At 45.1% G+C, this 11,734-nt stretch overlaps 1 protein-coding gene across 1 annotated transcript; it reads left to right on the top strand.

Annotated features, from left to right (window-relative positions):
• Positions 1 to 1,504: 1,504 nt before the first annotated feature.
• Positions 1,505 to 7,895, top strand: LOC123106153 (chaperone protein ClpB2, chloroplastic). Its single transcript, XM_044528372.1, has 10 exons — positions 1,505 to 2,020; positions 2,570 to 2,788; positions 2,941 to 3,178; positions 3,517 to 3,712; positions 3,800 to 3,854; positions 3,945 to 4,095; positions 5,305 to 5,613; positions 5,740 to 6,005; positions 6,105 to 7,031; positions 7,161 to 7,895. Exons 1-10 carry the CDS (start codon positions 1,784 to 1,786, stop codon positions 7,485 to 7,487), a joined length of 2,925 nt encoding a protein of 974 aa, XP_044384307.1. The 5' UTR covers positions 1,505 to 1,783; the 3' UTR covers positions 7,488 to 7,895.
• The last annotated feature ends 3,839 nt before the right edge of the window (positions 7,896 to 11,734 follow it).

Raw genomic sequence — 11,734 nt, forward strand, 5'->3', positions numbered from 1 at the left:
ACGTGCACATCTGCCCGCCAGCCTTGGGCCTCTTCGACTAGCTTCAGGCTCCACCGTGTAAGCTCAGTCCGATCGCCATACGACTCCTGTTGTGATTCCGCGTGCAGCCGCCACAATCCGATCTCGCCGACCAACATATTATGGGCGCTCCCGATCTGCCGACGCTTGCATCTAATCACGCCTCAACGCCGAGTCGATGGACACCGCTGACCAATAGGCTTCTGTACCTGCGACCGATGCCTCATCGCTGCTTCCGATCACTTCACGAAGATTTCAACTCGACCACATCTGTTTTTGATCATAACTCGCCGACGAACTTCGTTCCGTATTAGGATCGCTTCCGACAGATTTGTGTCGATATTCTTCCTCCTCTAGATCAACAATCCAGCAACCTCTGAACAACCTAGCTCGTGATACCAATTGTTATGTTAGAATAAATCCGAGGCACTTCGTTGATCATCCGAGGACCAAGCAATCACATGAGCATGACACCGAGATTTGTTAACGAGGTTCACCATCATGGCTACATCCCCGAGGCCTGACTACGGGCGCTCCTCCCCATGACACCGTCACAATACCGCACCCCGGCCGCCCATGCCGCCGGCTCCCCCGCGTGCCCGTGCTATTATGTTGGCATAGGTTACATCGTGTGTCTACCCCCACTATATATGAGAGGCCTAGGATACAAGTGTCCTATTAGGACACAGCTCCTACCCTGTCTACACAGAGTCCAAACCAAGTCCAACTGTAACCTACCTTGTACAATAATATTTGACATAATTCTAACACTAGTTAATCCCACATTAAGTGTAATGATGGTAGGACTAACCATGCATAGGCTAACGGATTGTTTCACACAATTCTTTAGGTCCAGCTTGCATGCATGCAAAGAAAAAGTAAATGGTAGAGGCGGCTGATTGGTTTGCATATGGAAGGAAGATAAATGTGAAGCTGAAAACGCTAAGTGCATTGGATCCGGCTTGCCTGCTCTCTCCCCATGCTTCCATCCGTGCTCTCACTCCATCCTACGGCTGTTTTTTTTCTCTTTTTTCTTTCTAATCTAATCATCTTCCCCCTGATTTTAAGGGATAAGGCCGGGCATTAATTTGTTATAATTAAATCATGGCACGTATGCGGGAGCATGGATAGGAGCACGCTAGGGTAGGCATACCCTAGCGTTGAAGGGGTAGCGGAGTACCAAACCCCACTGGTTCCTCACCCCCACACAAAAACTGAGGCGACAAAACCACTCCCCACTATTTCCTTTCGCGTGACTCCGAAATCTCAATTCCCTTCTCCTCTCCACCCCCTCGATGCGTCCTTATGAGCAAAGAGAGTAATATATGTTGGGGGTGGAGTTTTTTGGAAAAAGAGCAAAGATCACTTTTTTTTGTCGCTCAGGCGAGTGGAACCCGGTCGCCGCAGATCGGGCCGCCCACCGGGACCGGGAGTCCGGAGATCTCACGGCGCACAATTCTGCAGCTCCCCCGAAGCCACGCACCCACCCCACCCCACCCAATCATCTTCGTCCTCCTTCCACGCCCTCCCCGTGCACCCCTGAACCTCCCAGAACCTCCCACCGCCCCCACGCCGCGACGCCGGTGACAGCGCCCGCCGTCCGTCCAATTCACCATCTTTTTATACCACCACCCCTCGCCCCCGGCCTCGCCATTCCATCCCGCCCCCTACGCATCTAGAAGACGACAGAAGATACAGCGCATCTATACAGCCGCTCGCCACTCCACTCTGTCCGTGAGTCCAAGAACTGCAGGCACCGGGCACCATGGCCACCGCGCCGCCGCCCGCGCTCGCCGCCGACCTCCACATCTCCTACCCGGCCGCCGCTCCGGCCCCGGCCGTCGCCGCCGCGGCGTGGGGCAGCAGCAGGAGGGCGGCGGGCCCGTCGTCGACCCGCGCCGCGCTCAGGGCGGCGAGGGGACGGGGACGGGTCGCTCCGGTGGTGGGAACCGGGCGGACGGCGCTCTCCGTCAGGTGCAACGCCAGCTCCCGGGACGGGAGGGTAAGGACTCGCCTTTATCTTCTAGAGTATTTCTATCTATGCACGCGACCTCAGTCAGATTTGCTACTTGAGTTTTGTGCGGAACACCTCTTTGCTCGCTGGTCACCGATTAATTTTGGCTAGTGATGAGATATTGGGCCATCTGAATTTGTGTTTGAGCCTGAAAGTCTGAAACCCACATTTTGGGAAATGCAATTGTAGAGTCTGATTCATATGTTCGAAATCAGAATTCTTTTCAGGTGCGCTACTGCTGCTACTAGATTTCACTACAGAGATACCACTACCACTCCCTAGTTCTTCATCTGATGAGATCCTTAAAATTGCCTTGATGATGATTTAAATCACATTGTTCTTCATTTTTAAATATTTTTCTTATATGTAACCTACATGTACACGGTACAAAACATTGTTTCTGTGAATAAACTGCTCATGAGCTTGATTTTCATCGTATAGAATAACAATTTTGTATGCATCCTGTTTATTCAGTATCCCCTTTTATGTAAAAAGTACAATAGTCATGTAATGCATTATCACTTCTTTGGCTGCCAGATTACACAACAAGAGTTTACTGAGATGGCATGGCAATCGATTGTTTTGGCACCTGAAGTGGCCAAAGAAAGCAAACACCAGATTGTGGAGACTGAACATTTGATGAAATCCTTGTTGGAGCAAAGGAATGGGCTTGCCCGTCGAATCTTTTCCAAAGCTGGAGTTGACAACACAAGGCTTCTCGATGCCACAGAGAAGTACATCCAGCGGCAGCCTAAGGTGATTTATCATAAACAGGCATATCAATTGGCTCTTCTACTTTCATACTGGCCTTAACATTTCTTTGTGCACTGCAGTATATTGCTTTATTGTCAACAAGAAATATAAACAAGTGCTACCTGCAATGAGACTTTTTTTTCCTGATGATTCAGGTATTAGGTGAAGATCCTGGTTCGATGTTGGGGCGTGACTTGGAAGCTCTGATACAGAGAGCAAGAAACTTTAAGAAAGAGTATGGTGATTCATTTGTCTCAGTTGAACATATTGTTCTTGGTTTTGCGGATGATAAGCGATTTGGAAGACAGCTGTTCAAGGACTTCCAGATCACTGTAGAAGCCTTGAAAACAGCTATTGAATCCATAAGAGGGAAGCAAAATGTAATTGATCAAGGTAAACATATTTTCTTTTATCTGAATGCTATGATTTACTGTTCAAATAACTTTGTTCTTCACATGCTCATACCGTTGCATACTCTGATCAAATTCCATGGTGCAACCTAGAGTTTACCCTATAAAATGTCACTTTTTGAGGTCATCACACTATTAAACACATTCAATTGCTAAGTGATAAACAGGAAACAAGATTGTATATATGGACTAAATGTGTACAAAAGAGACCTTTTTAGCAGTGCAGAATTTTATTCAATATGTGCTTCCTTTGTTTCTTGAACTGTGAAGATATGCAAATTTTTTCGCCTGAGTAACAACTATTAAATGATCTATTCTCAGACCCTGAGGGCAAGTATGAAGCTTTGGACAAATATGGAAAGGACCTGACAGCTATGGCACGTCAGGGGAAGCTTGACCCTGTTATAGGAAGAGATGATGAAATCCGTAGGTGCATCCAGATTCTGTCTCGGAGAACAAAGAATAATCCTGTTTTGATTGGTGAACCTGGTGTGGGAAAAACAGCCATAGCTGAAGGGTAGGAAAATTGTATATTTTACACATCATTTCATCAGTTATGAGTATGCCAGTAGTTTCTCTTAGTCTATTTTACATTTTTATTTAGGCTTGCTCAGAGGATAGTTCAAGGAGATGTCCCACAAGCACTGACAAACCGTCGAGTAAGTTTACTTGTCCATGCAATGATGCTATATTGTTGAGGGTTATATCAGGAGGATCTTATGAGTAATGTTTACTTTTGTTTTGAGCAGCTAATTACACTTGACATGGGTGCTTTGATTGCTGGTGCAAAATATAGAGGAGAATTTGAGGATAGGCTGAAGGCTGTACTTAAAGAAGTCACAGATTCTGATGGACAGGTCGTTCTCTTCATTGACGAGATTCACACTGTTGTCGGAGCAGGTAATTTCCTTATTTCCTACACTAACTTCCTACAAAGTTTATTATTGGATAATGCTATTTACCTCTTTTTTTCTTTAAAGATGCATGCATAGCCTAAAAATTGAGGAATAGATAGACTGATGGTTCGACTGGGCCGCTGTCATCTCATTTGGATCTCATAGATCACTGAATTTATGTTCAACATAAAAAAAAATGCTGCTTGGCTGCCACTAGTTCCATGTAGCTAATAAACTGTGGGACAATAATTTTCTGGGAATCTCCAGCATTTGATCCAATTTGGGTGCTATATGTGAAATAGTATGATTTATGAATACTGAGATGCATCAACACAATTTTACAGCCGAAGTGTATATATCTGTTGATGATTGTTACATAGATAAACTCCTGATTCTTCCATACAACAAAACAGTTCGTCAGTGACTGAAATGGATGTATCTAGACCTACATCCATTTCAGCCTCCATAGAGGGAGTATTTGTTTGTTGAGTTAGAAAAATAACACCTAACATGTTTTGAGCACAAAACAGCTGTGCCAGCTTGTCAGAGATGGCAAAGCTGTTCCATCTTGTTAAGTTTCCTTTCATTATGAACCAAGTGATTTGGAGAAGAAGTTATAGTATCTTAAGTTCTACTTCTACACATTCTTTCAGTAGATGCTAGTAAGTCCTAACAGCTTGCGGGCTTGTTCTCATCCTGCTGTTCTCCTTCACTGAAAATTTGGTAAAAGATACTGGTATTATACATCAAAATTACATTGGTTCACTGTTATGGACATGCAAAGTCAAATCGTTAGGTGAATTTGACTGAAAGAACATGAAAACACGAAAGCATAGATAGGGGTCAAGTCTCCATTTGGCTGAAGAATGAGTGTTCTTTTGACACCACAGAAACATGGATAGGGGTCAACAGCTGAAACACCACGAAAACTCTACAGTAGCTTTTATCTCATGGAATTCGCTTGCATTATATTCTCATGGAACAACAAACTTGGACTCTTATCACGTCTTAAAACTAACTTACCAGTTCCATTAACGTGAATAACATGAGCAAGTTCCTGTCTAATAACTTGAACTCTTATCACACCTTAAAACTAACTTACCATCACCATCAGTGTATATGACTAAGTTTCCTGTCTACAAACTTGGACTAGTGAAAAACGAACTTTCCTGTTGACTCTTCAGAAGTTTATGAATCTTCCATCTTATTGCAGGTGCCACTTCTGGTGCAATGGACGCTGGCAATCTTCTGAAACCAATGCTTGGAAGAGGGGAGCTACGTTGCATTGGCGCAACAACCCTCGATGAGTACCGCAAATATATTGAGAAAGACCCAGCACTGGAACGCCGCTTCCAACAAGTGTATGTTGATCAACCAACAGTTGAAGATACAGTGTCAATACTCCGAGGATTACGTGAGAGATATGAATTGCACCATGGGGTCCGCATATCAGACAGTGCTCTTGTTGCTGCCGCTCTTTTATCAGATCGTTACATCAGCGGACGATTTTTGCCTGACAAAGGTATTTATTACTATAGCATCACTTCTGCTTGAAGTTACCAGCCTGCTTGATAATAGGGCATTATGAACTCTACTGCAGGCTCTTTTGTAGCTCGTTCTAAACAGTGACCGTCTTGTTTTGTTGCAGCAATTGATTTGGTCGATGAATCAGCTGCCAAGTTGAAAATGGAGATAACATCAAAGCCGACTGCTCTGGACGAGATTGATCGTTCTGTGCTTAAACTTGAAATGGAACGTCTCTCACTAACAAATGATACAGACAAAGCATCAAGAGACAGACTATCTCGCATTGAAGCAGAATTGGCACTTTTGAAAGAAAGGCAGAAGGGACTGACAGAGCAGTGGGAGCGTGAGAAGTCGGTGATGACAAAGATCCAATCTATTAAGGAAGAGGTAAGTTCAGTTCCAATATTTTAGTCTTTCTCTGTATTATGTATATTGACACGGTTGTTGTTGCCATTTGATCTGACTTGCATTTAACTGTTGCAACAGATTGACAGGTTAAATGTTGAGATCCAGCAGGCCGAGCGTGAGTATGATCTCAATCGTGCTGCTGAACTGAAGTATGGTAGTCTGAATGCATTGCAGCGGGATCTTCAAAAAACAGAGGATGAGCTAAATGAATATCAAAGTTCTGGGAAATCCATGCTAAGAGAAGAGGTGACCCAAGATGATATTGCAGAGATCGTGAGCAGGTGGACGGGGATTCCGGTTTCCAAGTTAAAGCAATCCGACAGAGAAAAGCTGCTGTATCTCGAGGACGAACTGCACAAGCGTGTAGTGGGGCAGGATCCTGCAGTCAAAGCAGTTGCAGAGGCCATTCAGAGATCCAGAGCTGGTTTGTCCGATCCAAACCGGCCCATTGCCAGCTTCATGTTCATGGGACCTACAGGAGTGGGCAAAACAGAATTGGCAAAGGCCCTTGCTTCTTTTATGTTCAACACTGAGGATGCTGTTGTCCGGATTGACATGAGCGAGTATATGGAGAAACACTCGGTCTCAAGACTGATTGGCGCACCACCAGGTTATGTCGGGTATGAAGAGGGTGGTCAGCTCACAGAGGCTGTCCGTAGAAGGCCATACTCTGTGGTCTTGTTTGATGAGATTGAGAAAGCCCATTCAGATGTCTTCAATGTTTTCCTGCAAATATTGGACGACGGCAGGGTTACGGACTCGCAGGGCCGGAAGGTGAGCTTCACCAATAGTATCATTATCATGACATCCAATGTTGGTTCGCAGTACATATTGAATATGGATGAAGAAGCTGGAGTGACTGATTCGGCCTACGAGAGTATGAAGAAGAGGGTGATGGATGCTGCAAGATCTGTTTTCCGTCCTGAGTTCATGAATCGTGTAGACGAGTACATCGTCTTTAAGCCTCTTGAGAGGAAGCAGATAAACAGCATTGTCAAATTACAGGTAACAATTCTTACTTTTGATTTTTGTTTGCAATTTAAAATGTCAGTGCTAGCAAAAGAATATAAGGCCATATGGTTGCGAGCCACTTGTTAATCAGCTTTTCTTTTGCCTTGCCTGTTTGAAATACAGTTGGCAAGAGTGCAGAAGAGGATCGCCGACCGCAAGATCAAACTTGATGTCTCACCGGCAGCAATTGAGTTCCTGGGAAGCCTTGGCTACGACCCCAACTACGGCGCCAGGCCGGTGAAGCGGGTGCTTCAGCAGTACGTGGAGAACGAACTGGCCAAGGGTATCCTCAGAGGCGAGTTCAAGGATGAGGACAGCATCTCCGTCGACACTCAGGTGACGGTACCGTCCAATGGCCAGCTCCCACAGCAGAAGCTTGTCTTCCGGAAGACGAACGAGGAATCCAAGCCGGCTGCTGCTCAAGATGAGAAGTTCCTGCCGACAGTTTGATGCTCCATATTTTTGCAGAGGATCTATAAATAAGTGTAGATACATATAAGGGTGGCGAACTGGTAGTGTATCTCTTTGGGCATATCATAGCAGGGTTATGCAGCCAGAATTCTTTGCTCCAACATTACATTAGCAGTAGCACAACCCTATAAAAACAGAGGTTGCCAAAGAGCCTGGCACGCCTCTGCTTCCAGATGTCCAGCATGCTAAGGTTGTCTGGCCATTTGAAAATGTTGTTTTGCTTCTGCTTTGAGCCAGGTAGAAATGCATTCACTGCATTTCCATGTTCGTTGACGATCTCTTGCGAGTTTTACAGACGAAACGATTTGCGACATGGCATGGCCAATTGCTGTGAGCTTATGAGAATAATTTGAGATGATTTATACAGAAGTTTATTATTTGAAGGCCCATGAATAGCCAAACTAGAAAATGTGATTTATTAGATCGAGGTTCTCCCTAGGAGATTGTAGATTGTAGAAATTCCATATGAACTGACTGCTGTGTGTTACATCCTGAGGTGGCCAACACCCATTACATACACAGAATGGGAAGCTGAATTACATCCTGAGGGCTCAGAATGCAGAAATAGAAGATTTTGTTTAAAAAGTTGGTAGGTAGACAAATGGGGTGTTCATCGATTATCACGACATCAAAGGGCAACCACCAACTTTTCCAAAAACTCTATTGCCTTCTATACAGCCCTGACATTGCTGAGCCATCTTAAATAATTCAAAGATAAATGTTACAAACACAATCATTGTTAATCAATCCAAACAGTAATTTTCAAATTACACAGTTCAAACCTAAATCTGATTTATTCAGGGATCCTAGACTTCAGTTTCCATGATTCACCCCCACATGTTCCGCCGGATCATTTAGAAGTTGTTGATCTACTTCCCTCTCACAAATTTTCTGACACATCTTGATTTTTTTTAAATTCAATCGGTTCTTATTGTGGTAGTTCGATAAGCTCTCTAACATAATCATAGTTCATAGGGTGTGCTTGACCACACCATCCTACACGATCATCATGTGCATCTGACACAAACATGTCATGACCTCTCACAAAGTCTAATTTTCCGATACTCGACAAGGTAATACACCCCATGGTATAAATGTTTCCATTGGCTTGATAGCTACTCCCACGAGAATTTCGTTTATGAAGTCTTGCAAACAATAGAAACCGTTGAAGCACTTTGATATCGTTGTGACACCCTGGCATGCTAAGAGCATCTCCCCCTATATGGAGGGGGAGCTTTCTCTCTCCGAGTACCCTCCCAATACATGCCACGTCAGCACACCGTTGTCCTGGCCTACTGGACCACCGTGTCCTCGCCACCACCTCTGACCGTCACACCATCATCCAGAGATCGATATCTCATTGACAAGTGAGTGGTTTGGTATTGAGGAATGTACTATTGAGGATCTGCCAGACCGCCCATCCCCAACAATCAAAAAGTGTTATTGGAGAGCCCCCATAAGGGGTTATTTGGGGATTATTTTGGGAAGCGGTTTTAGATGCTCTGAAAAAAGGGTGGCAAATCCACATGTCACATGATGCCACAACTTCTTGGATGATGGTTGGCTCTCCAACATGGTATTGGTGTTGCCCTTGCAAAACATGTGGACAATGCTTTCATTCCTGGTGCATGCAATCGATACATACAAGCAGGGGCGGAGCTTTGTTGGGGCCAAACCGAGCCATGGCCCGCCCAGGTTTTCACAATTTTTTTATACTTATATATGCTAGCCCACTCAGCTTATTACCATCCATGAATCGATCGAAGCCTGTCACTACGGCACGAGCACACACAACACGAGCAGCGGCTACAACCAGCCAGGACTAACAATGCCTTCGCTTTTTTGCTTCCTGTTGCCTACTCCATGCATGGCTTCACCCGCCAGCACGCGACCTCGCAGTGGCGCCATCTTCCCTCCCCTCCGGTCTATGCACTCAGCACTGGCCAGTCCTAGCCTCGGCAGTCGGGATCCTGTCGCGGTGCCGCACAGATGCCTCCGCTGACCGCTGCAATCCACTGAGACTACCGGTCTACTGTCGGTGCTGAGTAATGCTGGATGTTCACCTCCTAATTATCTCTTGAGTACTAGATTTCTGTTATGCATTGACTGAACTGAGCATAATTCATGCATTTTATTATAAATTCATATGTAGAAATAGAAGATAAAGATATATTTTTTCTTGGTAAATTAGCGGGTTGTTCGTATCTAATGCATAATGGTTTTTTGTGAAGTGCATTTTAATGTAGAAAGATCATTCAAACATTGCATAATAAAGTAGGCACTAATGCCTATAAAAAAATCAATGAGAACAAAAGGTACCGAGTAGGCACTAATGCCTATAAAAATTTTGTGCACTTTTTTAGCTTGGCCCGCCCAACATTTTTTTTTTTGAAGCTCCGCCACTGCATACAAGCATATTGGGAAACCATCTTGCTTCTCTAGGTGCCAAGAATCGGTTGTGTCATTGCCATTTGGTTCTCTCAAGCATTTTTCTCTGAATACCATCACCATCACATTGATAAATCTGACCATTGGTTCAAGACATGTGTTCTCAGACATCCATCTGGAGATACTCATATATCGCATCAGTAGGTGCACCATATTCAAGTATCACGATGAGAACAGTGCATTTTTGAAGGTAATACAATCTAATTAGCATAGTGCAATCCCTATTTAGCATGAAGTAAGCATCAAAATGCTTCACACTCTCCACAATGCACTACAATAAATGCCTTCACAATTAGCAGCGACACCTAAACATGCTATCATGGAAGGGCTAGATTAGCTACAAAGTAGTCTTGGAAGAGTAGAACATGACCCTCTTCCCTACGTCAATTAAGAACTTGATGCCTCGGTGTAGAACGGTGAAGTTGAGAACACGGCCCTCTACCCTATGTCAATTAAGAACTTGATGCCTCGGTGTAGAACCGGTGAAATTAAGAACATGACCCTCTGTCCTACGACAATTAAGAACCTTTTGCCTCTGTGTAGAACCCGTGAAGTTGAGAACATGACCCTCTGCCCTATGTCAATTAAGAACTTGATGCCTCGGTGTAGAACCCATGAAGTTGAGAACATGACCCTGTTCCAAATGCATTGCTTCAAGTGCCTCGATCATCATCTTCAATTCATTATGGGAACCATCATCATCTTCTCCAGATCATCATTAAAATCATCATCATCATCCACTGATGACTTGATATATTCTTGGTAGAATAACTCATCATCACTATGCATTGTACCCCGCGAATAGAGACGGCGAATATACGGTGAAATCTTTCTTCAAAACATATTCATTGATGAAATTTGAAGGAAATTTCACCTCTCATGGTGGTTCGAAATGACCGAACATGTGGTGTGTGTGGCGAGGGTAGTAGTGGACGGCGGGTTTGGGATGTACCTGGTGGGATCGGGATACTGTCGGTGAGCTCGGACAGACGAATATAGATAATGAAGTGTGGTTGGATTGGGCTGGGTCGGGCTCAGAACGAAGATGAGCGAGAGACGGGAAATCTGACGTGCAGATAACCCAGGCCTACATGGCGGCGGACAAAGTCCCTCATTTCTTCAATTATTCTTTGAGAATTCATTACTTCAAATTAGGGGAATGGGCCATCCACATAATATAGGAGCCGGGAGCCCATTGAAAAGGTCTGAAAAATAAGCCCACAGTGGAGTTGACCTAACCCCACTCCACTCCCTCACGTCAAAAGAAGGAACCCCACTCCACTCCGCTCCCTCCTCGCGAATTCGACATCCCCCCCCCCCCCCCCCCCAAAACCCTCGTCCGTTACTCCTCCTTCTCCCTCCAATGTCGTCCCCGCCGCCCACGTCGGTGAGGCCAAGATGACGCCGTCGCCGGCGACGATCTGCCCTTGCTGCACGGAGCCCTGGAGCAGCGACGGCCCTCATCGCATGTGGTGAGCGAGCGAGCGAGGCCGAGGGCCTCCACTCCCACGGTCGCTGTGCAATTTCGCTGCTGCTTCTTTATGTTGGCGTGGGACAATTTCCGGCCCGGCCGTGACGATGTTGCGTCTCTGTGTTGCGGCCTAGGGTTTCTAGGTTTTTCTGCGGGGGACATGGCTTCCTTTTGGATTGGATTTGGGGCTATCAGCACAGCAGTATTGTCTTTGTTTTGCACTGGCTAATTATATTAGATAGTACTGAAGAAGATTCTCCGAGCAGTCAGCTTCTAATTTCGCCATCCTCAACACAGCTAACATCGT

This window comes from Triticum aestivum, chromosome 5A (genome assembly GCF_018294505.1).
Source record: "Triticum aestivum cultivar Chinese Spring chromosome 5A, IWGSC CS RefSeq v2.1, whole genome shotgun sequence".
Classification (NCBI taxonomy): Eukaryota; Viridiplantae; Streptophyta; class Magnoliopsida; order Poales; family Poaceae; genus Triticum; species Triticum aestivum.

Bases quoted from the DNA above. Each gene is read 5' to 3' on its own strand.
- LOC123106153 (XM_044528372.1), top strand. From the start codon at position 1,784: ATGGCCACCGCGCCGCCGCCCGCGCTCGCCGCCGACCTCCACATCTCC. The intron at 5,614-5,739 runs GTATTTATTACT...GTTTTGTTGCAG, and splicing joins ACGATTTTTGCCTGACAAAG to CAATTGATTTGGTCGATGAA. The intron at 7,032-7,160 runs GTAACAATTCTT...TTTGAAATACAG, and splicing joins ACAGCATTGTCAAATTACAG to TTGGCAAGAGTGCAGAAGAG.